We start from the raw sequence: 27,940 nt of genomic DNA on the forward strand, positions 1-27,940 counted from the left end.
GACCAGCAACTTTGCCTTGCCCTGTGCCAGCTGCTCAGCAGCTGTAGGAATCTCTGCTCCCTGCTTTGGAATGGGGAGCTGAGAAGTAGTTTTTAACTCTAGCAGAGCTGAAGTATGCGGGGTTGAAGAAATTGCTGAGGTCCTTGAGCAATTTGCAGTTTCCCTTTGATCAGCTAAAAGGGTTAAAGTGGTTTTAGGCCACAGCCTTTGTGAAGAATATTGTAATTTCTATGATCATCAGTTTTTGAATTTTTTTCCCTCATCTTTCAGTATGCTTTGCTTGCCACTTCTGGCTGGTTTTGTGGTGAGCAGCTTGCTTGTCTGCCAGTTTTTATTTTTACCTGAAGCTGGTGCAGCACTTGCACGTCAGCAGCAATCTGATGCATGTGCCCTTTTCATTAGCCTAGTCCTAAGATCTGCATTCGACAAAACTGATGAGTTTTATTTAAGATCTCATTAGTCTCTCTTTGAAACTTTCCACACTGTGTTGACATCTCCTCTTTGTTTCTACAGCCAAGCTGTAGCAACATCAAGTTTGGTCTCTATCTGCTTCCTCATGTCTACCTTGTCTTCATGCCCCTATGTCTCATTCTGGATTTGATTCAGTATTTGTAAAAGCAGCTCTGGGTCAACGAGTGCTTTCTATCTCCTCACTAGTAGCCCACCAGATTTGGCCTCAGTGCCCTCCATAGCTTGGGTCCCTCAATGTCCTCCAGAGCCTGAAGGGTCTAGTTAATACTGTCGTGTCTGCATTGTAGACTTCTGTATTTAGTCAGATCAGCCCCCCAGAAGTGCTCTAGGATAATATTCTGACCTTTAATCTTTAGTATAAATCACCAGTGCAAGTTATCAGTGAATTTACTTCAGATTAACGTCAGTATAAGAGAGAGCAAAGTCTGGATTAAAAGAGAGTTTCAGCTTTTTTAAAGTTTGGTAAAACACATTGTGTTTCATTAGTGATTCAAGCTTGACACATTTTGAAATAGTTTGTTGTGAAATCCAAATTTCTGTGTACAAAGCTTCTGTATCTTATCTCTTAAAAAAGATGATGGTATGTGGTAGAGAAGCACATGTAGAGGGACTATCTTTCACAAGTGCAAGATTTAAGACTTCCAAAATTTTTGGTAGGAATTATTCCCTATCTTTAGCCATGTAAATGCTACCTTTTATTTTCTTAGCAAGTTGTCTAACTTCTCTCTATTATGAGTGGAGAGACTTGGAGGCTAGGCATCTACAGAGTGCTACTTGTCCTACTTCACCACACTTGGACGAGCTTACAGAGGGCTGCTTTTCTTTGTCTATAGAGGAGTTCAAATGACTAAATTAGAATAAGATTTATCCTGTCTCCTCGCTCTGCTCACTTCCTCCACTCCCAGGCTTGGTACATATCCCTCTACAGCTGATTACATACACACAGCTCATTTCTGTTTTGAGTCATTGTACTACGTGGCAGGAGGTCACTCCCAGGTGCCTCCTGAGTGCCTCAAAGGCAAAGAGCCTGAATTCCTGCAGATTCTTGCACTTGAATTTGTCACCGTGGTTGCCTTTTCCAATTAATGCAGAGAAATGGCCACTTCTTAAGGAAGATTTCTTGAATCTGTTTTAGACAACTTTCATATTAATTGCTGCCTCAAAGTAACTGTTTTCCTGCCCTGACTATACAGGGTGCCTAGGTGGCTCAACATCAGTGAAAAGTATGGAAAAAGCACAACTCGCTTCAAGGGAAGACAACAAAGTACTTGAAAGACAGAGCTCTTGGGAGTTACTAAACAGATAAAACTCATCATACTGAGCTGAAAATAGTTAGGAGCTGAGAAAAAATGCTGGGGGATTTATTCAACTTTCCCCCATTTCCTTATTCTTCCCTAAGCCTCTGCCTCTGTTGGCTTTTGAGCCAGATGAGCTCTAGCTCTGACGCAGTATAGCCACTGTTTGGATCTTATGGCCAGTTCTGATGGCTGCATCTCCCCTGTAGACATTCTATCAGATGCACTCACCTTGAGCCAAAACAGAGGCCCAGGCAGCAAGCAGTGTGTGCTCTTGCAATTAAACTGTGGTGTAAATAAATAGATTAAACAAATGCCAAGTAAGCATGCTGTAGCAAGCTGAGATAAAAATCATTATTGTCTAAGCCTTTTCACACTATTGAATGATACGTTCAAAATAAGGCACAATGTTTCATGATCTCATAGATGCATGGAATATATTTTCTAAAGGTACATGTATTCATAGGGAAGGCAAAGTCCATGCCTATAGGGGGATTGGCAGCATTAATAAATGCTAGCTTTTAATGGTAGCTGCTGAACTTTATTTTGTCATCCCAATATCCCAAAACTTTAAACATTGCTTCCCACCCATCCCACCACATACTTGGATTGAAGCAGACTTCATTAGAGTGAGATTTGTATGGACAGGCAAAAAAACAGCCCATGTCCCTGCCCCCAAAAAAGTAAGTCCCACCTACCTGTAATTCCAAATTAATCAAGGTTGAGAAAGAGGAAAATCGATATTCCAAAACTGAGGGGGAGGAATATTTTCGTATCATTGCCATAAAAGGCAACAGTGACCTGTATTTCCTCCTCTTCCCTGCCATGCTTTGCTTGAAGTGTGGAGCATCTGCTTGGCCTTGGGGACAAGGGCGAGAAGAGCAGAGACGAGCTTTTTGTGATTTCTCAGCCATTCAGAAAAGTGTAAAGGCACGTGAGCCTTGCAGGTGAGGGCATTCACTGTGCGGAGAACGGAAAGATAGTTGCTGAGTTGCATTGATCCAGGAAGGTGTGTTCTCCACAAAAGCAGAAAGCACAGGGAGGCCAATGCTGCAGCTGATGCAAAAGGATCCTGTGCATGTGGGACCCAGAAGGCAACCATGGTGGCTCCTGTAGTCCTTCTCCTGCATGGAGAAGAAAGCTGTTGGAGGGAGCGTGGCAGTGAGAGCTAACGTCATTTAGGGGGGAAACTTGTATATCTCTGCATAGAGGTGTACGTGGAGCACTTGTGCATTCTGCACCATGCAGTCTTTGCCTAACACATGTACTTTTATACAACACTTTTTTTTTCCTAAATAACAGAATCTGAAACTTGGTCCACTTGTCTTTCACATGAGTGCAGTAACACTGAGCCCACGGAGTCCACAGAGCAGCTCTGGCTCCTCCTTCTGCCGTTCTCCCCGCTATCCCCGCACCTGCAACTTGTTGGCCGGGCCAGCGGGCCGACAGAGCCGTGTCCGCAGGGAGAGTTAGGCTTTTCCGCCCCCGGTTCGGGCTTGGGGACACAGGGGGTTGTCGCGCTGCGTTCAGCGGTCTGCGCCGGAGGCGGCGCGGAGGGGCGGGGCGGGACGGGACGGCACGGCACGGCACGGCACGGGACGGGACGGGACGGGACGCGGGGAGCAGCGGGGAGCGGCCATGGGGAAGCTGCTGGCAGTGGCTCTCGTCGGGATCGCGGCAGCCTTGGTGGCCGAGCGGCTGCTGGCCTTTCGGTGAGCCGCCCTGCCGCCGCGGGCCGTGCGGCGTCGCCGGGAGTCGCGCAGCGGGAGCGGGGAACGGGGGCGGTTCTCGGGCGCACGGGGCGCGGCGCCGCTGTCCCGAAGGTTAACGGGGTTGCGGGCAGCCGGGGGTACCGGGGACCCCGGGCGGGATGGACTGCGGGGTGTCGGAGCTGCGTGTCCCGTTGCTGGCGGTGCGTGATGGGACTGAGCGGAGCCCGCAGCTGAGGGGTGGCAGCCGGTGCCCGCCGCGGGACCGAGACGGGCAGGGGTGGCGGGTGCACCCCTCCGAGCGTGGGGGCACTTCAGCTCCGCATCTGGGGCGTAACTTTAGCGAATAGATGCCCTTGCACAAACACGGTTGGGGCCAGCAGGTAAAAGTTGATCACCACTGCCATCACTATCATCATGAAGGGAACTGGTTTTCCCCAGAGAAAAGCTGGGCACTGGCTTGCTCAGCTGTGCCCCTTCAGAAGCATTTATGCACTAGAAACGCCCTTTCAGTAAGGGGATGTGAAATCCTGTCTGGCAAGAAGCTGGTGTCAAGGGGGCCAAAGAGAGAGGGTGCCCTGTGTCCGAGGGGCTGGTACCTCTGTTTTTGCACAGAATGCAGCTCACAGGGATATGCCAAAAACACTGTCTTCAGATTTACTTCATTTTCTGTCAATTGGCAAAACAGTAAGTGGAAATTGCGTTGCCAGAAACTTGCATTATTTTCTACCAAAGCTGACCGCTGAATAACAATAGCCCTTGTGTACATGAGGTTTTCTCTGAAGGAGCACAGACTTCTGCGATGGGAAGTTGTGACCTCTCTCTCTAGTAGCTAAAATACCCATCCAAATCATGCTGATGGGCAGTGAGGTGTGAATATGAACACTAGTGTTGCAGCAGTTTCTGACCTGAAAGCTAGTAAACACAAACTGGTTGTTTCCGGCCACAAAAGTGATAGTAAATTACTCTGTTGCAAGGCAGCTACGTCATTATAATTTTGCTCATGTCCACAAGGACTCCAAATGCCTGCCTGACCATAAAGCAACAACATCCATCTAACTGATCTTTGGGTAGGTAGTAACTGTAGCTAATTACAAAAAGAGAGTTATACTCCCTGGACTCAGGTACCTCACATGGATGTGTGTGTATCTTGAATTAAATCCACCACAAGCGCTGGTGATAACTGGGGTGGTTACATGACCCTCCTGCCCTGGAGTTGCACAAGCTGGAGTGGCAGAACCAGAAAATGCTCCCAGGTTTTAGTGGGATGAGCCATTTCAAAGCAGCGTGAAGACCAGGGGACCCTATGAACAAATGAAATATTGGGAATCTGGTAAAGCAGAATCTCCTGATCGAAACAGGATACCCCTGTCTCTGTAGCTCTCTGTGGGTTTTTCCTGTGTGCTGTGTTTTCAGCAAATTGCAGCATAGCAGCGGTCTTAAGACGGTTGCGGAGTTTGGAAACACACATCTTTAGATAACAAAGTACTCTAAAATCATTTAACACAGCCTTGAGAGGAGAAACTGTGGATAGTGTTAACTCTTGCCAGGCCTCTCTGTTATCCATCTCCCCTCCCCAGAAGGCAGGAATCCAGCAAAAACTTTTTGCTTTTCCTTCTGAGTTTGGTATGTTGCATCTAGATAGTCTGACACAAGAATCCATGAAATGCTTAAAAGATAAGGCTTGAAGAATTATTACAAATCTCTTACAAACTTAATTATTCTTAAATGAGGTTTGCTTATGCATCTATCATACTGCTGATAGCTACCAAATGGACTTGAGTAGTGCTTGTGCAGCAGAAAACAGGTGAAGTTTACCAACTGAAATTACACCAATTCCCCTACTGACAATTTAATTTGCTAATTCTTCTCTGAAGAAAGGTCTGAGCTAATTTGTAAAACCTGAATGTGAATTATACTATGCTGTGATATTATTGTTCATATATATATTTATATACACACACACGCACTGTTATAATTTTGTAACACTGTATTAATACAGTGCTCAGCTTGCATAATATGTTCAAAACAACAGTGTGCTTCCAGAAAGATGCTGACGGTTTGAAAATAATTGGGAGGGAATACAAAAATGAGAAGTGGTGTTCAGTCTTGTCAGGACAAAAAAACCAACTAACCAACCAAACAAACAAAAACACAACAAAAAAAACCCTAAAAACCCCAAAACCACCAAACAAATAAAAAAACCCCACAAACAAGCAAAAAACCCCAGCAAACCCAAGACCTGGGACTGGCAAGTCTGGAGAAGAGAAAAACTGAAAGACAGAAATCTGCTGAGGGAAAGGGAATGCCTGTGGTCTGTGTGCCACCAAGCGGGACAGCAGGTGGAGGGCTGAAGCTGGAAAGAACTGGATGGGAGGCGGTGCTGTGCACTGGGGTTCCACCAAGTGAGAAAATTCCTGCTCTTTTTGAAGTTGCATTCCCCACAGTTTGCAGGTCCGCTGTGTTTTCAGTACGGCCAGTTAGTTATCTAGGCCATCTGGCTTAGCAGCTAAGGCTGGCTGAGCTAGATAAACTGACACATTTTGGAAAAGCCTCTGTATACACTGCAGGCTTGTGACCGGTGTTCTTTTAAATTACTCTCATTCCAGCCCATGAAGTGTTTCCCTGGGAATGCTGTCGGGATATCATCAGCCCTCACTGGCTGCTGGCTGAGTTCCTGCTGCGCTTGGGGCACAGGGACGCTTGAGATCTGCCCAGGGAAAGCAGATGCAAATGGGAAAGGGAAAAGCCCTGAGCAGGCAGCAGGGTGAACTTTGGGCATGATCACCCCCATCCAGCCTCGGGGGCTTAGTGGGTTCTGCTGTGCAGGGATGGTGAGGGGCAAGCTGATATCCCTCCTTTGCTGCTTGAGGGCTGGGAGCCGCTGCAGTTTGCTGTCAGGACCTCTGAGATAGGGAAGAGGGCTTGGGAGAGTGTAACTTGGCTCCTTTCCCGTGTCTCATGTTAACAACTTGTGTCAATGATACAGCATCAAAGAAATATAGAATTCAGAATTAAGTGATTAAAAAAACGCAGGACTGACATACCATACAGTGCTCAGCTGTATTGCATATTTATATATAAACTGCTGTTTAGTTTATGCCTGAAACTACAACATAAACATAGCTAGGTTTTGCTATGGGATCTTTGCATTCAGAATTTCCTGTGGTTTGAGGCAGTACAGCCTCAACATGTATGATAGGCATAAAAGCTTTCTTTTTTTTTTTTGGGGGGGGGAAAGATAAAAATAAAAATTAAAAAGAAAGAAATATTCCAGTACACTAGCTTGACATTTTTACATAGAAACACAATGTATTTGCTTACGGCACTGCAGACCACAATGGTCAAACACAGCAGTCTTGGTAGTGAGATGCCTTTCATATAGACTTGCAGACAACTTGAAATGGAGGAGATGGAGAAATGTGCAGGTACCCGTCTGTATCTGCGTGTCCAGTAAGGTGTGAGCCAGAGATTGAGTTTTGTGGGTATCCAGGAATGAAATAAGCACTGCTGAAGGATAATGCTCTGGGTGGGTACCAGGAGAGAAGAGGAAGGGGTGGGGTAATTGCTGAAAATTTTACTTCCAAGTCCTGCCTGTTGTCAGGAAATGGTAGTCCTGTCTTGCAATAATGCGATCGCTGCTTTTGGGTGTGGGGTAAGAAACGAAGACAGTGCAGCCACTGGTGGCCTGGTCACCAAAAATAGCCAGTGGGTTGGGGTAGAAGGTCTCTCTTTCCTCATCTGAAATGCTGGTCCGTTAGGCAGGGTTGCTACTATATTTAGGTGGCTGAAACCTGAAGAAAGTGTGGCTGTGTTATTTTATCATTTGAGCTGTGTGGGTCATGGAAGCTTGTTTCTGAAGCTCATGAATCAAGTCAGGTTCCTGAAGATATTCAGTGTAGGAGAATCACGATATTCTGCAAGCATCACAGTGATTTGGAGCGATTGATGTTGTCAGTTCTGGGTTTTGCTTATTCAGTATTTTACAGCTGATTTGTTGCTTCTTTATGACAGACAATAAAACTAAGATAAAGCTATTCTAGAAATGTTACCTGCTTTAAAACTGGCTGTGTGCTGTTAACCCTGCTCTTTGCTCTTGCAGGAACAAACTCAATGCTTCGCGGGAAATAGCCCCAGTAACCCTCCCGAACTGCCGGCTCATTAAAGGCATCGGTACGTGCTCAAAATAACTGAGTGCATTGCTTTTGTCCAGCCTTATTTTGCAACTGCTTCTTAAAGCCAGCTTCCAAGCCTTATCCTGAAAGCAAAGTGCTAATTTGGCTTTCATTTGTTGGACTTCGAGGTAGGGAGAAACTGCAGAAAGAAAACGATACTGAAAAACTAGCCAGTTTGGTGTAATATTTTTGCCTTTGGTATTTAATGTTTCCGTTCCTTTCCGTGGAAGTGAGTACCTTACAAACACTCCTCTTTTGCTCAGCCACTTAGGAAATCATTTGGCTTTTAGATGAGGGTGTGCTTGGTTCTTCAGGCAGGTGCCCACAGGTGAGCTGGTGACCTCTTGAAGACAGGATATGGTGCCAGGGTGGCGGCTCCGGGAGAAAGCCACCGGCATGGGGTGAAGGAGCGGCTGCTGAACGCCAGCCGGGTTGGCCTGCCTTAGCACCTCATTGAAATGAGGAGATTTTGGAGACGGCTGGTACCGCACCTTGTGAACAGCAGCCAGGAGCTCGGTGTGGTTGCATAATTCAGCTGTGTGGTTTCAAAGAGCAAGGGGTCATATTTGTCATCTTAGTGTGGTTTGCAAGAGGTTAACAGGGCGGCTGGTATGTTGACTTTGTACTTTGGGTCATGTGTTTAACACATGGCAATGTTTTTCTCTCTCTCTTTTTTTTTTTTCTCTCCCTGTAGCTTTAAAATTGATGACTTTTTTTGGTGTCTTTCCCCCAAATTAGAATTTTTAAATTTAATACAGGCTTAGTGACTGGGAGTTTTCTCCTCCTTAGTATTTTTGGCTATGTCTTGAATTCTGTTGACATTTGCCTGGATTTTGCATGTGTGAAAGTCATTGAATGAGCTTTAATAGCCTTGCCGTTGAGCTTGCTGAGTCACTGTGTTGATTTCATAAGTGTTGATTTTTCCTAGTGTCAGGAATCGATCATCTTCCTAAAGTCAAATTACTGCCACGAATGAGCATGTGCACAGTTCCTTTGCCTGAGGTGATGTGCATGAGAAATTGCATTTGAAAAAATGTTCCAGGTCTTTTAGATTGAGCTGAAATTTACTCATATGAGACTCTGAATAATGCTTGCTTGATGGTGATTAATAGAAAAGTCATTTCTGAGTAAGTCTTTTAAGCATATCACTATTGCAATCTTTACAAAGACATTTTGCAGCATAATTACTCTGTTGAGGAAAGAAGGAAAGCTGGAAATTGCAAATACAATTGTGTTTCATTTCCAAACAATAACTCAGTTTCGGTGCCTGACATTTACGTGGAGATTAGGTGAGTTCTGAGAACCTGGCGCTGCTCGGAGGTGGCAGTGGATCCATTTACAGAACTTTGTTTCTTCTTCTTGCTGTGCTCCTGAAACCCAGTCCCTTCACATGGACCCCTGCACCTTGCTTTGCCTTCACTCTGTCATTAGCTGCTCTTTGGAAAAATTAAAATGCCAAAAGTTAATTCAGCAGGTCCAATGTGGCAGAGAGAGAAATAAAAAAGGATTTGTGCAAACTTAAAAGTTTGCATGTTGGTGCAAATGTCTTCCAAAATTCATTCACTATGACTGGAGAGGGCACGGGGGTATGTTACTCAGAGAGATCAATGAGCCCAAATATCTAGATACTGCCTAGGTAGCACTGTTCAGACCAGGGGTTTGCTGTACTCAGATCTGTGAGGTTGCTCTTGTGTGTGACTTTGTGTAAGGATATCTTTCTACATGGACCTCTTGGTCCTCTGAGCCTTTTTCCTTTAAAATGACAGTATAAAGTTGAATAAATAATCTGCCTTTATTTCAGTGTTTAAAACAGTCCTTCTGAACTCTTAAGTGAGTGGGACATAGGTAATGAGCTGGATCAACTCTGAACAAAATAAACTGTCCATTCTGTACATAGAAGAACAGGCATCTGGTACAGTCTGTTGTAATCATGTTAAAAGTAGTGTATCCATAGTAAAGGAAGCAAACGCTGAGTAAGTCGAAAAATTCTCTAGTGGAGCCTTTTCTTTCTGCACAATTTCATCTTTTCTGTGTCTCTCTTTTGTTTTTTTTAAGACTTTGATCTGTTCTGCCTTGGGAATATTGTGCAATGTAAACACAGATGCAAACATTGAACAAATCAATAAAAAAATCACAGCTTGTCCTAAACCCCATTGACAAATACGTAGGAAAGGCTGTATTTGTAGATTAAGCAGTATCTTCTGATTTTTATTAGTGTCTAATCATGTTACTGGTTTATAATAAACTGATCATATATCCTGTACTAGTTCCTAAAGTTCAAGAAGCTACTGTAGAAATTACTAGAAATACTTGCATCTGGGAACAATTAAGGGAGTGTAGGTGAAATAGTCACTTGCTTTTGGACATTAAATCCAGGTGATTTTCTGTTAGATGCACCTGTGGAATACATCATACTAACATAAATAACAAAAACCCCCACATTTCTAGGGTAAGCAGTAATTTTTCTTGGTGTATTTATTTTTTTTTCTTTTAATGCCACGTCTTCAGTTAATGCCATGGACAAGATGGGCTTGGTGATACAATTAACCAACATTATAGTGCAGGTAGCTGGTACCTAATAAATCAGTTCGTACTCTCTCTGAGCAAACTGATCTGGTTGAAGATGCCCCTGCTCATTGCAGGGTAGTTGGACTAGGTGACCTTTAAAGGTCCCTTCCAACCCAAACTGTTCTATGAGTCTATATAGCGCCTGTGACCGCGGCCACAACCTTCCCAAAATGTAGCCTGCAGGAGAGCCCAGGAGCTTGCCCATGTCTGTGTGTCTGTCCCTTCTTTGCTGTCTCCGCTGTGCTGGCTCAGCAGGATTGTGCTGAATCAGCATTTCTCTGCTCTTCTGACAGCGCGCTCTCTCTCCCACACAAACCAGGACCTGACTGAGAAGTAGCCAAAATGTGCTTTTCTGGGCAGTTTCTTCTGAAGTAGTGGGGTGCGAAGCTCTCATTACTCTCCTTCCACCAGAAACTTGTCCTTTTTAATTATCTGCTCCCAATTAGCCTGCTCATCTTTCTGCTTGGCAGCCTCACTAATTCAGTAGCACTAAATTATTCTATCTCTGGTTATTCACTCACCAGCATAGTCTGCCAGTAAAAGCTGTCTGTCCAGCTCAGATCACCATGGTAATAGAGCCTCTCAGCATTTATTAATGTTGTTATTTTTGCAGCAATCCCGGGAAGTGGGGAATCACTGCTAACCCCATCTTATAAATTAACCGAGACTTGGAGAGACCAAGAGCTGAGGCAAAGAAAAGGAGCTTGTTGCTTAAACCAGGGTGTGAGCCAAGGTAGAAAAAAAACCCAACAACAACAACCCAAATTCAGAATTTTAGTTGGAAAATGCATGCTTGTGGTGGAGCAGGGGCTGGCTGAGGCTGAAGAGGAGCTGTCCCTGTCCCTCTGGGAGAAGTTGTGCCACTGCATCTCCCCAGGGCTGAGCTGGGCAGGAACTTGCCTGGATGGGCGAATTTGGGGATCTGGTTCCTCCCCACAAGGGCCGTTCAGTGACCACAAGATGAATTACAGCGTGGCCGAACCAGTGCTGGGTTAAATAGGAGTTACATAAAAGCAAACAACAAACCCAACTAGAATTTGCAGGCACTCCCTCAGGAGGAGATGCTGAGATGCTGGAGATGGTGTGAACCATGTTAAGGTCACGCCGGTGGTGTGTGGCCAGGCAGGAGAGGGTGTGGAAAAATGGGACAAGCTGGGTGAAAAACCTTTGTGTTGGTGGCTCTGTTAAAGAAAACCTGCAGAACAACTTCCTTCTTGAAGCAAATGCTCCCAAGTGGGTTTGCTCCATCATCTATCATCTGGAAAGTGGCTTGTGGGGAATACTGGTTGTGCTGGTGATTGGAAGAGGGAAGGCTTCTTAGGGGCGCGGTGAGAATGCGGGATGGCAAATTTGCTTCAGCATCAGACTAAAAGGTCTATGGAGCTCTTTATCAAAGCCTAGAATTACTGCAATGTTCTTAATAAAGGGCTTTAAAAAGGTTCCTTTCCCCTTCCCCTTCCCCTTTCTCTTCCCCTTCCCCTTCCCTTTTCGCTTCCCTCCTCTTTCTTCCTTTTTCCTTTTCTTTCATGGAAAGGAAAAATAGTACAGGAAATGGCAATATTGGTAATGATTACCTGCAGTTAAGTGTGGTCTAACTATTAAAGCCCTTAGCTGTTAAAGATATAGTAGGTTCTCTGTCACTTGAGAGCTTTAATTAAATATTGGGCAATCCATCTTAGCGAAGCGTCTCAGCTCAACCAGGAGAATTAGTGTGCGCCCTTGCCAGAGCTGCCTTATGCAAGCGTGCAGGCTGAGCGATGGGGTGGGTCTCACCTGAAAAATCTTGTCATCTGCGGTAACTGCTGGTTGCAGAACACTGTTGTCACAAGTGAGAGATTCATCCCGTGCCGCCCTGGGGCACATGGAGCAGGAGGCTGCCCCGCCACTGCAGGGCACCCCTGAGCCCCCAGAAAGAGGTGAACCCCAGTAGCATTTGCTAACCCCATGTGCTGCCGCCCTCTGCTACCGCTGCTAATGCGATGCGAACTTTTCTGCTGAACTTCATAGCTTGTGCAGTCATATCAGAAAGAGGCATTCATGAGACCTGCAATTGTACTAAAAAGGAGGTTTATTCAACGGGAAATATTTAATGTTGTCTGAAGAGGCCTGTTTATCTCTGTCTTGCAGAAGCTGGCTCAGAAGATATCGACATACTTCCCAATGGACTGGCTTTCATCAGCTCTGTAAGTGCTGTACTCCTTCCTATGCAGGCCTTGCTGCTTCCTTATCTACAGAAACCGTAGGTAAAAATTGTGGGATGGGCTCTTTTTTCCTACATAACTGGCTGGCTCCATAGGAACAGCCCAGACTTCTGTCAGCTTAGCCAGAGTTTCCTTCTGCTTGAGCAAGTGCAGTTCTCAACACTGAAGTGATGGTGGTAACTCTGACACATGTTTCCTATTGCACTGACTTGTCTGCCGGTGTAACCTTGAATTTCTTCCATTCTCCTTCCTTGAAATGCTGAAATTTCAAACCCCTCCCTTGTTAAGAAGGTGTGTTAATTCCCTACCTTAAAAAGAAAAAAAAATCAGATGAGGTGTGTTGATTTTGTTGTTCCTGTTGGTTGTTTTTTTTTTAGCCTTTAGGACATAGGTTTTCAAGCTTTTCTTTGCACTCAGGATGGCTAGTGAATACTTTCTAAAACAAAAGCTTATGTTTTCATCTGTGTGCTCCAGGGACACCCAGGGAATGATGACGTTGCAAAAGTCATCCCAGAAATTGTGAGCTGTTGCACTGCTGCTGCTCCCCGTGGCTTGACCCCATTGGATGCATTCTGTGGTGCCGTGCTCCCAGTTTGTCCCCACAGCCTGTCTGTTTGTAGGGTGGTTTGACATATGGGGAGCACCCATCTGGAGGGTGGCTGCAGTGGGTGGCGGGTGGTGCCTTGTACATGGCTGCTTGTGCTCCCTGCAACTGGGTCCCTCTGTGCTGGGACCGGGGCAGAGCTGGTCCCTCTGCCGCCATTGTAGCACAGGGGGCAGAAGCAGAGGGCTTGTGTCAGAAATATTGTGGCCAGCAGGACTGAGGAATGATCGTCCCACCGTACTCGGCACTGGTGAGGTCGCACCTCAAATCCTGTGTTGAGTTTTGGGCTCCTCGCTACAGGAAAGACATGGAGGTGCTGGAGAGAGTTCAGAGAAGGGCAACGAAGCTGGTGATGGGTCTGGAGCACAAGTCTGATGAGGAGTAGCTGAGGGAACTGGGGCTGTTCAGCCTGGAGAAAAGGGAGACCTTATCGCTGTCTACAACTACCTGAAAGGAGGTTGTAGAATGGAAGGTGTTGGTCTTGTCTCCCAAGTAATAAATGATAGGACGAGAGGAAATGACCTCAAGTTGCACCAGGGGAGGTTTAGATTGGATATTAAGAAAACTTTTTTTCCTGGAAAGGGTTGTGAAGCGCTGGAACAGGCTGCCCAGGGAAGCGGTTGAGTCGCCATCCTTGGAGGTGTTTAAAAGATGTGTAGATGAGGTTTTAGGGACATGGTTTAGAGGTGGACCTGACAGTGTTAGGTTAACACTTGGACTCATTGATCTTAAAGGTCTTTTCAAACCAAAATGATTCTGTGATTCTATTCTATGACATCCTGATGTGTGCTTGCAAGCCCAAACAAGGCTCCATGTTTTCAGCCCTGTGATGCTTCCCTTTACCTTTTATTCAGGAATGATTTTCCTATGTTTTGGTTTTACAGGGCTTGAAATATCCAGTATTAAAGAACCCTGAATTGGACAAGCCAGGTGAAATCTTTTTGATGGATTTGAATGAAGACAATCCCAAAGCAGTGGAACTCAGAATCAGCCGAGGGTTCGATCTGGCATCATTTGTCCCTCATGGAATCAGCACCTACATAGACAAAGGTAAAGAGACCTTTAGCCTGAGGTGGTGTCGAATCTCAGCCTAAAGATCAGAAATAGAAACACCTTTGTGGCCTTGCATTCCACCCGCAATAGCCTGAGCTTGCTGGGACAGAAAAAGATGTCTGGGTATTTTATTTTTTTGGGGCTCTTTTCTAAAGGCAGCTGCTAAAGCAAACACCTTTGCACATACTCACAGACTGTCTGAGACAGAAAGGTGTCCTGTGTATTGAAAAGAAAGAAAACATACGAAGAGTGTGAGGAGTTAAAAATCACACAAAGTTTGTTTTACCAGTTTATGTCTGTCTCACCCTGGGGTCAAGGGTTTTCAGGAGATGTGTGTTCCACCAACTAGTAGTGACCAGACACAGACTTTTGTGGCTAAATTATAAATTATCAAAGCTTTGCAAATTACCAAAATCTCCGGTACTCTGTAGCTAAGACATGTTCTCATCTCTAAGACCAACAAAATACTCTTCGTGCTCTCCTTCCTCTCTTTTTCCCTGTCCTTTCACTGGGAGTTTTAGCTGGGTAATTGGAAGTCTGCAAATACTAAGAGAAAGAGAACTATTGGTGCAGCTTGGTCTGCATCCCTGTATAGTCACCCTTTAAGGGAAGCTGTTGGAGGCATTGGTGGTGGCTAATTTAGGGTCTTACCAGAAGGGCTGGGCAGAGGGACTGCAGCCTTATACAGAGTACAGAAGGAGGATACTACTCCAGCTTGGTCAGGGGATGTAGTAAATAAACCAGAGTCTAAACTAGTCACTGCACTGCATCAGACTGCAAAATCCAGTGGCTTGGGCACAGGGATGGAGCCATAATTTCTTTCTTCCTTGGTAGAAATAGCAAAAATGTAGTTTATACAGCAGTTCCCTGTAGAGTGAGCCCAGGAGAAGAGTAGCTGGAGGTCTGGAGCCAGGTGCAGTAGCATCTTGCATTGCTTTGGTACTTGTCCTTTGGCCTCTGAAGAGCCATGAGGGAAGGGCACCAAACCCAACACGTGCTCTGTGCTGGAGGCTGCTCAGAGCTGAGTGCGCTCAACAAACTGTTGCAAAGAACTGGTGAAATTCAGCTGTTTCTGTTTCTTTTTTTTTTATTTTAGATGACACCGTGTACCTCTTTGTTGTGAATCATCCCCATCAGAAGAGTACAGTAGAATTGTTTAAATTTGTAGAAGATGACAATGCTCTAGTACATGTGAAAACCATTCGACATGACCTCCTGACAAGGTATTGGAGCCACATACCACCTTTTCCCAGAAAAACAAGCTACTTTGGTAAAATCTAAAGTAGGATGATTTTGGGTTTAGAGTATTATTAATATATGCTCTTTAACCAGCTTTCCCATTTCTGTTATTGATTACTTCTTATCTGTGTAATCGAACCCTATGTGACTACAATCTCTTCTGTAAATGATACTTTTAATAGATGTATCACTAAATCCATCTTAAGCACTACTGTGGTTGATGCCAGTGAATTAGCTTGGCATCCGTTTCTCCTCTCGTGTAGCCTACTCTCAGGTCATTGCAGATATGAATCTTCAGATATTCTGTTATTCTGAATTCGCTACACTCTAAACATACTTTTAGCTTTTTTATTTTTCCTTTTTCTTTTGCATACAAAATTTTCTTGGTCTATCCTAATGCAAAATGATTGTAAGAGAAACAGAGCATGATAGATAGAGTTGTCACAACTACTACCTGTTCTCTGGTGTCCAGTTGAATGTAATCAAAAGAGAGAAAAATTTCCATGGGCTTGTGGACAGGTAGCCGGATCTCTAGCTGATGCCCTATAGTCCTCTCCAGGTCTCAGCACTACACAGTCCTGGCTCATGTAAAAGAAAATAGAAGTAAAAAGGATCTAAATAGGTTGGTGTTTATCTGAAGTAACATCTGTAGTTGCAGCTCCTTATTATCTGTGGGATGCCCATGTCCTGGCTGGACTCTGGGCAGTCCTACAGTGCTCCTTTGTACCTCTCATTTCATTATTTACTTTTTTTTCTTCCTCTCTTTTTATTTTTTTTTAGTGTGAATGATATAGTAGCTGTGGGACCAGACAGCTTCTATGCTACCAATGACCACTACTTCTCTGACTCTATCTTGATGTTTCTGGAGATACTCTTGGGTTTAACTTGGTCAAATGTTGTTTACTACAGTCCAAAAGAAGTTAAAGAAGTAGCATCTGGGTTTTATTCAGCCAATGGAATTAACATTTCACCTGACAGAAAGTAAGTTTCTCCTTGCCTTTGAGTTTGTTCAATCACCGAAAAGAATCCCGAAATCCTAACTTGTACATGCGGTACTGCTGGGGTCAAGTGTCTAAACCAGGTTGTGTAATACAAGGTGCTACCTGTCCAATGTAAGCAATACAGAGGGTTTGTAGAACACAAGTTGCATGTCTTGGTCTTTAACTAGAGGCAGTGTTTGCTGCTTTGCCTGGTGGTTTATATACAATAAGATCAAAGGTTGTTGCATTTTAACCAGCTGATACAGAAATTTGTGTGTATTGGTTACAAGGATACATGGGACAGAATTTATGCAAGTGGGGAATGCTCTACAGTCTTAAAGTCTATGTGACTGAATTAACCAGTCCTGTGGTGTAGACAGGTCATCTTAAATTTAAAAAAAAAGCATGTTTGCGGATCTCACAATCCAAGGCCTGCTTCAGTGTCGTCATGAAGAACTGGCACAGTGAGAGGCTGCATTAGCGTCTCAGCAGGTTGGCTTCACTCCAGTGCTCTGTGACCTGCTTGCAATCGCTTGCTATCGCTATGTGAGAGCTGTGGGCTGGCATTCCTCGTGGGAAGAGCTGGGCTTGCATGGGAGGAACTGTCTGATTTTGGTGTCTGCTTACTCATACACATTGCTAAGAGGCTCTTTCTTTTGAAGGTACATCTATGTTGCAGATATATTTGATCATAATATCCATGTTATGGAAAAACATGCTAATTGGAGTTTAACGCATGTAAAGGTAAGCTGCTGCTGTTTCATAAAAAAGAGGCATATATGAATTTTGGACAGATTAGTCTCCAGCAACGCTTGAGATTTTGGCCTGATGGTGTGTGAAGTTCTGTTCTGGATGGCTCCTGCTGTGGGTTTGCAGAGGTGCTGTGTGCCCTGTTACAGAGCTCTGGGTCTTCCACTCTCACACCCTTAACCAGTACGGGATGCTGGGCTGTAGAGCCACAGTGGAGTCTGCCCAGTCAGTGGGGCTCAGACCACAAAGCAATGAAGTAACCAACATGAGGCTTGGTGGGACTGAGCCGATGGGGAGGCTCAGCACAGCAGGGAGGCTTATCATGACATGGAGGAGGGGATGAGGCATACTTGGGGGGAAGAAAAGCAGCACTAAGGGAGCAAATAATTTTTAAAAAATCAGTCTAAGTTAGGGACAAGCCTATTGATGATGTTACAGTTAGCTTCCAGGACTTGTAATTGCTTTAACTTCTCTTTTTCTCTTCTTTTTCCTCTGTGATGGATAGACGCTGCAGCTGGACACTATGGTTGACAACTTGTCTATTGACCCTCACACTGGAGACGTCTGGCTAGGATGTCACCCCGATGGGATGAAGCTGCTCTACAACGATCCTGAAAATCCACCTGGCTCTGAGGTGCCTTTTGGGAGATGTCACGGGTCTCTTGGCTATGTCTGTGCAAGAAAGTTGCTCTGTTCACATTGCCCTGGTGTAACTTAACTCTGCATTACATAGAGGAGAGCCTGGCCAGCCTTGGCTCCCAGCTTATAGCTTCTGCTCTCGTATGGAAAGCTGAACACCATTTCCTCACTAACACCTATTCAGATCCTTAGGAGACAACTGAATCATTTCCACCCAGTAGCTCAGACATTCTAGACTCCCCAGGCTGCTTTCTATGCAGCTCTGGCTGCACAATCAGATTTTGATGAACTATGTTAATTACTGAGCCAGCATCTCTGTGCCAAACAAAAAATAATTGAGTGCAAAGCATGACCAGAAATGTTCACACTGGAGTGATTTATCTCTGTAAGTGCGGTTCATCAGTAGGTGACACTGTTATTCTTCTTTCCTTCTGAAATCAATGAGGCACTGGCATCAGCGTGCTGCAGCCGCCAGTGCAGGTGACTGGTTGGTGTCCATTTGATTTCAGCCTTGTCTGCAACTTCCCATAAGGCAAAACTATCATGTGTGATAGCAGTGGGTTTATGATACTGGGCAGTTGTTTAATCTGTCTGGAAAAAAGCATGAAAATAGAAGATATTAAGTAACTTTTAGGCTGGAAAAAACCTGTGCATATGCCTAGTGCTGGGAATGACTGCCTTTTTGCTTACTGGGGTGGAGACTCTATTGTGCAACTACTTAAAAAAAAATAAACAGTCTTCATGGACCATGCTTCGCTGAAGCAGAATTTGTGGTCCTATCACACAAATCACTTGGTTGCAGTTACCAGCAGCTGATCAACCTCATTTGCTTAAATTAACATACTGATTGATGTTCCCTCCACCACGGAGGATTTTCAGCCACGGCTGTTTCAGTAGACGTGTCCCCCTCCTCCGGCAGGTCCTGCGTGTCCAGAACATCCTCTCGGAGGAGCCGGTGGTGACGCGCGTCTATTCCGACGACGGCTCCGTGCTGCAGGGAACCTCGGTGGCATCCGTCTACGAGGGAAAGCTGCTCATCGGCACAGTCTTCCACAGAGCTCTCTACTGTGAGCTATAGCTCGTCTCGGGGGTAAGGGCTGCTGCAATGGAGAGGATTTAATTGCTTGGGAACTCACCTAGTTTCTGCTAGACTTGCTAACAACAAGACTGTTCCAGTAAAGGTTAACTAGAGCCATGGAAATGTATTCTAGCCTTCCTCACCAAATGAGAATTTTATGCAATAGTAGAGGAAATGCAATTGAAGGTGAGAAATTAGTTTCTTTGTGTAATGTGGAGGAGCCCCTGTCAGGAACAAAGGGTAACCTTTAAGTTTAAATTCAGATTACAAATGACTGAACCATCACACATTGAACTATCTGTTGCGACTGGATTTCTGTGTGACATTTGTGGTTTTCCTTGTGTTTTGTTTTGTTTTGTTTTTTCCCCTGAGAATACTGATTTTGTAAATGAGAATTGCTAACTACCTGTGTGGTGTGCTTTATTCTCACCGACCTTTGGGCCTTCCTAGGGACTGTGCTAAGGGTCCTTCTTCCAAACTCTCCTGTTGGCTTTCCCTAGTGCTTCCAAAATAACTGGAAGCAGAATAAATGGATAGTTGAGTCTCATTTCTTCCCTTTTCCCCCTTCAAGCCATTTCCTAATGTTTCTTCAGTTTCATAAATGTCTTAATCATACTAAGAAAAGAGGGAGGGGGGACTCACTTTGAAGTGGTTTCTTAATAAGTCTTGAAAAGGGACTTTAAAAAAGCCTTTTGTTTTTTCCTTAAAGGGTGGGAAACAGCTCCCAAGCACCTTTGGTGAGAAGTTCTTTAGCAGTTACTGTTGTTTGTCACAGCAAAGGGAGCATTTTGGGGTGCTTTGCCACGGTGACTACCTCCAGATGTGGGTCATGTGTGTTCTGTGGTCCAGTCTGTGTGGAGCCGCTTCCCGCTGTGTGTCCGTGCAGCAGGAACCCGTGTCCCTTGACGTTTATCCAGCAGTTACTGATCATGTTGTGCACTGCGAAAAGACCTGTTCAAGTTTCTGTCGATTTATATTTTGAGAGTGGTGGTAGTTAGCAATTGCTGAATAGAGAGTCCTTTGAAGCTGGGAATCAGCTTTGTGCTTTACAACGAGACCTGAGTCTTGCAGAAGCCCCTGTTTGAGCCACCACTTGGTTTCCTGCCTGTGGACTGAGCTCTTCATTCATTAGCAAAGATGTCCTTGCTCGCAGAGCAGCTCCTGCTGGTGGCCTCCATCCCCTCTGCTCATGCAGTAGCGTTGCCTCGCTGCTGTCTTTCCCCACTGCGTGGAGAAGAAGGGGTGGCTGCTCGTGAAGTGTGAGCTCAGGAGGAGAAGGAGCCCGACCCTGGGTGCTAATTGCTGTTCCGGTGTCCCTGCTGCAATGTGTTTCACCTCCTCTAATCTGGTGAGTGTGTGGAAAATTCAGGACTTTGCAAACACAAGCATGCTTCTGCCTACAAGACACAGCAAATAACCTGCTCTGAAGTGACCTGAACACTGAGACAGGAGTCAGAGTATGTGTGAACATTCATCTGTCTTTGGGTTTTGCTGTTCCGGCTAAAGGATGCATTACTGCAGGGTATGGCTTGGGCCAGCAGCCTGAACAGCAAATGCGTGTGCTGACATCTCTTGATTCCTGTGCTGTTCCTTTCTAGCACAAACAAGCCTCATGGCTTTCATCCATTGATACAAAGGTGTTATTGCCACTTTCTGAGGGACAAGGACAGCTCTAACTGGAGCAAGGAGCGGTGCCAGGGCTTGTGGCTGGGGCTGTATTGCAGTGTGGGAGGGACGGTGCCACTGCTTTCTCTGCACAGCTGCAGTCGGCTGTGGGTCTTGCTGCATCTCCTCCAGCCCGGGCCCCTGCACTGCCACTGGCTCACTGGCAGGGACACTGTGGTGTCAGGTACATCCCTGGGCACAAAGAGGTTGTGCGAGGTTTAAGAAATGAGCCTGTGATGTGTTGGCTCAGTCACTGTGCCTTTCCCGACACTGGCAGCATCCCACTGCTGCCATGCCAGACAACTCCATCATCCCTGCAGCAAGAGTGGTTGCTGGTGTTTGTGATGTTCTGTGTACAAGTAGCACATGCTGCGGGGGTCTGGCAATGGCTGGAGGGGGAGACTTTAGGGTTAACCAGGCAGCTGATTGACCTCGCCTCTTGGGCATGGCCCTGCCTTAGCAGGTCTGTGCACAAACCGTGTTCACAGCTCCTCTCCAAAATGCCCACAGTTGATCTGGGGACTTGAGCGCTGCTCAGGGTTTAGTGCCTGCCTATGGAGGCTGTGGTGACAGGGACTTATCCATTCAGATCACAGTTCAAATCTTTTGGTAACCCTGGCGCGCAGACAGCTGAGCTGGCCCTGAACCAGGGCAACTTTCGTCTCATTCCTTTGCTGGACTTGGCTTCAGCATCAGCTGACTGCACCAAGCACTCCAGAATGTAATTTATTGTAACCCAGGTTTGCTGCTCCTTCCTTAGCAGCTTCTCTCCCAGCAGGACATTTTCAACTGGGAAGCAGCGTGCTTTCCTACAGGAACTCGTAATCCATTTTCAGCCTTGAGGAACAGACGACATTCCCAGAGCCCAGGCAGAAAAATACTGCTCTGAAGGAAGTTCTCACAATAAGGAAAGGTTGGGGTATTCATTTGTTCATGATTAGCCATCAATGTCCCGCACTAGAATTTTAAAATAATTATTTAGGCTTGTGCCACTATTTGTTCTCAAGTAAATAAAATACCGCCTTCTAAAGACTTGAGGTTTTGCAACAGTGGTGTTAACACAGCTGAAACACCAGCCAGTCACGCTGCTGGCTCCTGGATTGACTCTGTGGTTGTAGAAGTGTAACAGCTGGGATTCCCTTGGCACTAGTAGAAGTAACTCATCAAAACATTAATTTTGTATTTTCTAGTAGCTTAGAACATCTTCAGATGAGCAAATCTACATATTGTTGGATGTTGTCGAACTTCTATTTTTTTGTTGGTTTTGGTCTTTCAGAAAATAATGTGTTCGCTCATGAATAAGTTTTTTTTCTCTCTTTTTTTAACTGCTCCTATACTGAAGGTTTTCCCAGCACTCTGCCCACAAAGAGAAACACGTGCAACCGACAGGCCTTTTTTTTTCCTAAAGCATTTGAGAGGGGAGAGATCATAGGCAGGATTTAGTATCTGCCCCTACTGGTAATGAAAGTTTGACTTTTAACCAGAGGCAAGGAGGGTTGGAAGCCCACGCCACCCTACCCTAAAGGTGTCCTGCCTCACAGTGCAGGGGTGGCAATTGAAGCTGGGCCACTGTGCATTGAAGTGGTGCTGGACAGGACAGACAGCAGACGCGTTCTGCAGCTAAAGCCATGCTGGAGCAAGGCTTCCACCCCTCGGTACAACGCAGCAGCGGCCTCGGGGGAGAAAGAGCAGTGGAGGAGGATGCACCGCAAGCCCAACCTCCCACCGACAAGGGAACCTGCGGTGGGAATGTCCAGGCTGCCTTCCCAGAGGAGACATCACCCGTCACCGTGTATGAGCTCTGTGGAGCCCGGAGCGGTTCTGGGCACTTGGAAACCAAACGGCAGGGATTTGAGACAATTTGCACAACAGGGATAGATGTATAGATGCCTCCAGGCTTAGGAAGCTGCTGAGCAGACACATTTTACATGTCAGTTGTGGATTTACAGCCTCTTAATATACCCATTTTAATTAATATAATAATTTTATGGACTGAGGATTCTTTTATCTTCTTGCAGGTGGTGGCTATATTAGCGGAAAGTAAGATTTATGATTTCAGCCACTGGGAAACACATACTGGGTTGCACAGATGAAGTGCAGAGTATTTGGCCTAGATTCTGCCAGATGTAAATCCGCTGAAATGACTACACAAATTGGACAGTCTGTGCTGTCTGCTTTTCCCCAATTTAATGCTTTAATAAAATCAAATGAATAAAGACAAATGAAAAGACAGAACTGCTGTACTTTGAATGTATAAAATGCCCATTATAACTAACCTTGAGTGTAAAATGTTTTTATATACCAAACCTAATCAAGGTCTTTTAAAGAGACAAACATTGACCAGCATGAGCAGGAAGGCAGCCTATTTTCACAATAACCTGCAGCAGAAGATGGCACACAACATCTCAACTGCATATCAAGAAAAAAGGCCGTTATCTTTCCTTATTCTTTTTGGGTTTTTTTACTTATTTTTACATAATTACAGATTGTAAATGAGATCCACTCCGAGGCCTGTGAATCATGCCAATTTGGCCAAGAGCTGGGATTAAAGTAATCTTCGGCACTGAGTAGAAGGAAGGAAAGAACAAGCAGGGCAAGGTCCATGTGTCCCCTCCCCCAGTCTGACCCCCGGCGCAACAGCTGTCCAGCTGTGCTCTCCATTTGTTATTTCTTCTGGAATGACCAACAAACGGGCAGGAAAGTGAGGACTCAGTACAAATTCTAATAAAGATTCAGGATTTCTCATTTTATTGCATTCGTTGTCTAACAACAATAATACTCATTGGCAAGAAATTTATTTACACTAACAAATTAACTTTAAACCACAAGGCTTTGTTGTTTGTATTTAAACTGTAAGAAAACCAAAGGGCCACCATGATGTTTTGTTTTGATGTCTCCCAATAAGTAAATATCAACCAAAGTTATTTTGGGGAAAACTCAACCATCTAGAGAAGTTCATATCAACCAAGCACAAGAGAACAAGCTCAGACATGGCACTACTGTGTCTTTCATGCAGATGATCAGACACCAAGATGTACAAACAAAAAGTTTAGGATAACATGCACTTCATATACATTTGACCTCTTTAAAAAAAGAAAAGGAAAAAAACTGAAGCGCAACCACCTCTTCAACCATATAAAAAGAAACAATGTAAGAAGCCAATTTTTACAGTGAGCACAGTGCATCGTAGTTTTTTTAGCTGCCTGGTCCTCTAGCAACGTCTAACACTTGTCAGTGACCAGCGAGTTACCATTGCAATGTGACTGGAAAATACAGAAGTGGTCGTTCAGACAGTAAATGTGGATGGGAAAGTATGGAGGCAGGAGGTTCCCTGTGCACTTCCCAGTTCGAAAGGGCTGGTTACTCCTTATATCTGGTGTCCAGAGATCTCTCTTCTCTTTGGACGCTTCTGCGTTGGAGCCTGAACCCGCGTCCACTGGTGCCGGTGACAAAGCTCCCACTGCAGCCCCACAGGAGGCTCAGGCTGGCGGGCGATGTGGGTTGGACCCGATGCCATGAGCTGCCAGCCCTCCTCGGCTCTGCTCGCTCTGGAAGACGCAAGCTGCCCAACAGCAGAACAGGGTTCACAAACCCCACGGCTTGCTCCTAATGCAGTCCAAACTTCCCAAACAGGCAGCCCCGGGCACTCACACCAAAACTTCCCGTTCTCATTGCTCGCACATCTTTAAAATCATTACTCGATGCCAACGGCAAAAGTACCACAGTCAGCAGTGGTAATTAGTAACAGATTGTTTTATAAAGAGGGATTGGGGGCTCAATGTCATCGCTAAGGTGTCACAGCTTTGAAAAGCCAGGTCTACAGGCGCAAAAAACTCCAGTGAAATACATAGGGGAGGTTAACACAAGGGACTGTGTGATCTGAGGCGAGTGGGTAAGTCACCTCGGATATCACTCACGATCCTGCTCAAAAACCTGCTGCTGAAACCGCTCCAACAGAAATCCAAATTAGGGATAAAAATATAAAAAAGGGTTTCCTTCCTAGAACACTAACAGTCCGATGAATCAATCCTGCCAGCCTCTCACCCCAGAAAAACTGAGGACCGTGTGCAGGACCTGCACAAGACCATTATGTATATGGTTTTAAGAAAACTTCAAAATCTTCTGATCTGCAAAAGGCATAAAACCCCACAAGCAGAGTGAGCAGAGCCCCCAGCACAGCCAGGGGTGACCATGGCGAGACTCAGGGGCAGCACGTTGCTCCCCTGAGCTTGCAGACAGTCCCGGGCCCCTCCGCCGACAACGCAGACCCTGCGCCACAGCCCCAGCTGCTACTCCTGCAGTGTGAATCTGCATGGACGCCCGTGCATGCACACGCACAAACTCATACGTATTTATTTAAAGAGGAATCAAACCACAAACCACTTAAACATTTCTAAAAACACTAATTGATGTCATTATTTTCAATCACTAATTTGACAAAACCAACCTCAAACCATCTCTGCCCATTTTGACTGTTAAAGATTTACAACTTAATTAATTATGTGCACTGTTTCTTCAGTGTTCTGGACCACGACATAGGTTTCCTGAGGTTTTCAAGTGAGGGAGAGTACAGAATGAGGGAGGCGTTATTAAAAGGGTCCAGTCCCTCCATCACTTAGTTTGATGATAATACAGGGGACAAAGTCACACCTAAAAAGAGCGAGATCAGGCTTTGCTTTTGCCTTGACAATATTTTCTCTCTGTAAATACTTGGCTAAGAAACCAACACAGGACTTCGTTTTTGCAAAATTCCTCTGAATTTCTGCACTGAGAAACAGCACAGACTGCGCTGCAGATTCTGTAATGAACTACAGCTGGATCTGTGCAAACCTTTCCTTCTGATTTTCAGTGTTGTGATGGTACCTGGAATGGTACTTCTTGGCCAGACCCAGCTAAATTACGATCTTCTTCCTTCCTACTGTAGAACTGGATTCTAGACAGTTCTAGGCAAGAGTGGAATTTTTTTCTCTGACTTAGAAGTGGAACACAATTAATTTTTAGAAATCGCACAACGTTTTCAACTTCTTACTCATCAGCATGTGAGCCAGGAGGTGAAGGTGGAGCAGCTCAGGAGGACGAGAGGCTTCGATGGAAGCAATGAAGTATAAGGAACCCTGATGCTGAGAGTCAAGCACCTCTGAATGTCGATGAGAGCTGAGGAAGGGCAAGCTTCAGAGGAAAGCTGCTCAGTAATTCCAGTAAAAATTTGATTCTTGTGGTACCCCCACAGCAGACTAAAGTTGTGGCACAACTGATGACTCTGCAAAACAATTTGGACAGAGCAAGGAGTCACCACTCTTCCCACAATCTCAGTATAAACACTACATTTTTTTAGGACTAAAGTGACTTGCAGTGTTGCATCTTTTATTTTCTATTTTTCAGAGCTCCATTTTTTGCTACCTCTCCTTTCTTCATCTTCTCAGAGGCTGGATATATTCACAGCCCAGGAATATCACAGCAATGAGCAGAACTGGTGTTCACAGAACTGGCCTCCCATGATCAGCACTCAGCATTGCTTCAGCTCCACAAATCAACAGGCAAAAGCAGGCAACACATCTGCGGGTGAGCCAAATGAGAAGCCCTTTCCAGTCATTTAGCATGGAATATTTGTTTCTTCTTATTACATAAAACCTCACATTAGTCTGACTTAGCATTGGTTTACGGGAAGTTTAAGTTAAGAATGATGACACATCTTCTATTTCATATATGTCATTACACAAGGGGGAAAAATGCAACATGACTTCCAAGATCCTATGGAACAGTAACAGTTTCCAACTGCACCAGTCTTTACATCTGCTACGCAGTGACATTTCTGCACATCCCCAAAATGGGTTACCATACTTAATAAAAAGGAACCACATAAATCTCTTTTATCACAGAAAACAGCGAAACTCTTGACATTGCTTGGTTTGCTTAGTCTTCATGTGTTGATCAAAATGCATTTTATGTTTAAGTTAGGGGTTTGTTTGTTTGCTTCTTTTGTTTTTCTATTTTTTTTTTTTTTTTTAGTCTAACAAAACAACATTACCACAAAGCAATAAACCCCCCCTGAATACTTAAAGGACTTAAGTTGAATTAGTTGTTCTGCAGAACAGGAATCTGATTAATGAAGAGATTAACTAGGCACTGTTCTAAGCAGCAAGAATGAAAACTCAAGGTATAATGCCAAGCAGTCTGCTCCAGTTTCCGAGAAAACAAAGAACATAGAACAGGGACACCACCTTAGATTACTATATACAACCACTTACACGTGACTACAATGTAAACATAATTTAAACAGAAAATAATCATCAAATGCATTTATCAACATGATATTTAAAGTATTAAATCTCCAGTTTCTTCCAGATAACTTCTCTTACTCAAATATAAATTGATAACCTCCTAAAATAACAGAATGCTAGTTTTATGATGTTGTTAAACATTTTTATAACTTTTCTCCTACAAAGAGTGCAGAAAGATTCACCGCAATGTGGAATTCATGTTAGCAGGTGTATTTTTTGCCAGTGGTCTATCATCTCAAGAAAAATAGCACAAGCCTTTAGAAATACCAGGAGGTATCTTTTACGGCAATTTCATTTTTAGATCTGAATAAAATATACATCAGAATCTTGTAGAAATTGGATTAGGAAGGAAAAATAAAGGTAATGCTAAGCAGATTGATTGTATATTAGTTTGAATGAACTAGGCTCTTCCAGATTGCAGATCATTTTACATGTCAAAACCATTATTAGGATCAAAAGAGAAATGTAACTATAAACATTGCATCCCAACTGCTTCAAATCTGAGCTTCAGAGAACTTTACAGACACAAACCTGAATGCCATAAAGTACAGAGCAGAAGAGAAGCCAAGCCAAACTAAACAACATTTTCCTCAAAAGAATTCAGTATATGCATTTTTTTTTTAGGCTGGCAAATTATTAAGTTCAAGATTCTAACTTTGCATCAACATCTTAAACAATTTATGGGTTGGCATGACCAGATGAAGAGTGCAACTTCCAGGATGCACAAAAGGGGAGTTTCTCAACTCTGAATGCTGCTATGTAGTTAGCTTTGACTATAAAGCAGTAAGTTAATGCCTCCAGCTTCTCACTGTGGATATCTGCCTGTTGTCTGTCCATTCTTTTGAAGAAACACTTAATATTTTAATAGCGCTCTTAGGAGGCAGTAACACTATGCAGTGTATGCGGTATCCTGCTTCTGTCAGAGTCAAAATCACACAGTGGGCTTTGCCGATGGCCTCATACACCAGGAAAACAGAAATCTCTGAAGGATGTAATATGACCACTGCTAAGCCATCAAAACATTCTGCAGCCTATGCCCAAAAATTCCGGTTTTGGTGGGGATATTCTTTAAACACATCAAGCAAAACAGTTAATATACGGCAGCTTTGGATTTAGTAACTGTCACCTCCATGGCAGCACTGATCTTAACAGCAATGTACTGAATTTAATTTTAACCAGAATCCCTCGTCTTCCTCTTCTTAAAGTGCACTTCTGTAAAACCGAAAATCTTC

At 44.5% G+C, this 27,940-nt stretch overlaps 1 protein-coding gene across 7 annotated transcripts; it reads left to right on the top strand.

Annotated features, from left to right (window-relative positions):
- The first annotated feature begins 3,346 nt into the window (after nucleotides 1-3,346).
- LOC308038333 (serum paraoxonase/arylesterase 2) lies at nucleotides 3,347-26,704 on the top strand. Of its 7 annotated transcripts, none has more exons than XM_080340765.1 (10): nucleotides 6,164-6,384; nucleotides 7,576-7,648; nucleotides 12,346-12,401; nucleotides 13,908-14,073; nucleotides 15,173-15,299; nucleotides 16,096-16,296; nucleotides 16,958-17,039; nucleotides 17,551-17,679; nucleotides 18,604-18,774; nucleotides 25,810-26,704. In XM_080340765.1, the coding sequence occupies exons 1-9, from the start codon at nucleotides 6,256-6,258 to the stop codon at nucleotides 18,760-18,762; spliced, it is 1,122 nt and encodes a 373-aa protein (XP_080196891.1). In that variant the 5' UTR covers nucleotides 6,164-6,255; the 3' UTR covers nucleotides 18,763-18,774; nucleotides 25,810-26,704. The 7 variants fall into 7 exon arrangements, with proteins under 7 accessions (XP_080196896.1, XP_080196891.1, XP_080196895.1 ...); XM_080340769.1 differs by lacking the exon at nucleotides 25,810-26,704 and adding an exon at nucleotides 22,446-22,464; XM_080340766.1 differs by lacking the exon at nucleotides 25,810-26,704 and adding an exon at nucleotides 19,916-22,432.
- The last annotated feature ends 1,236 nt before the right edge of the window (nucleotides 26,705-27,940 follow it).

This window comes from Nesoenas mayeri (genome assembly GCF_963082525.1).
Source record: "Nesoenas mayeri genome assembly, chromosome: 2".
Lineage (NCBI taxonomy): Eukaryota > Metazoa > Chordata > Aves > Columbiformes > Columbidae > Nesoenas > Nesoenas mayeri.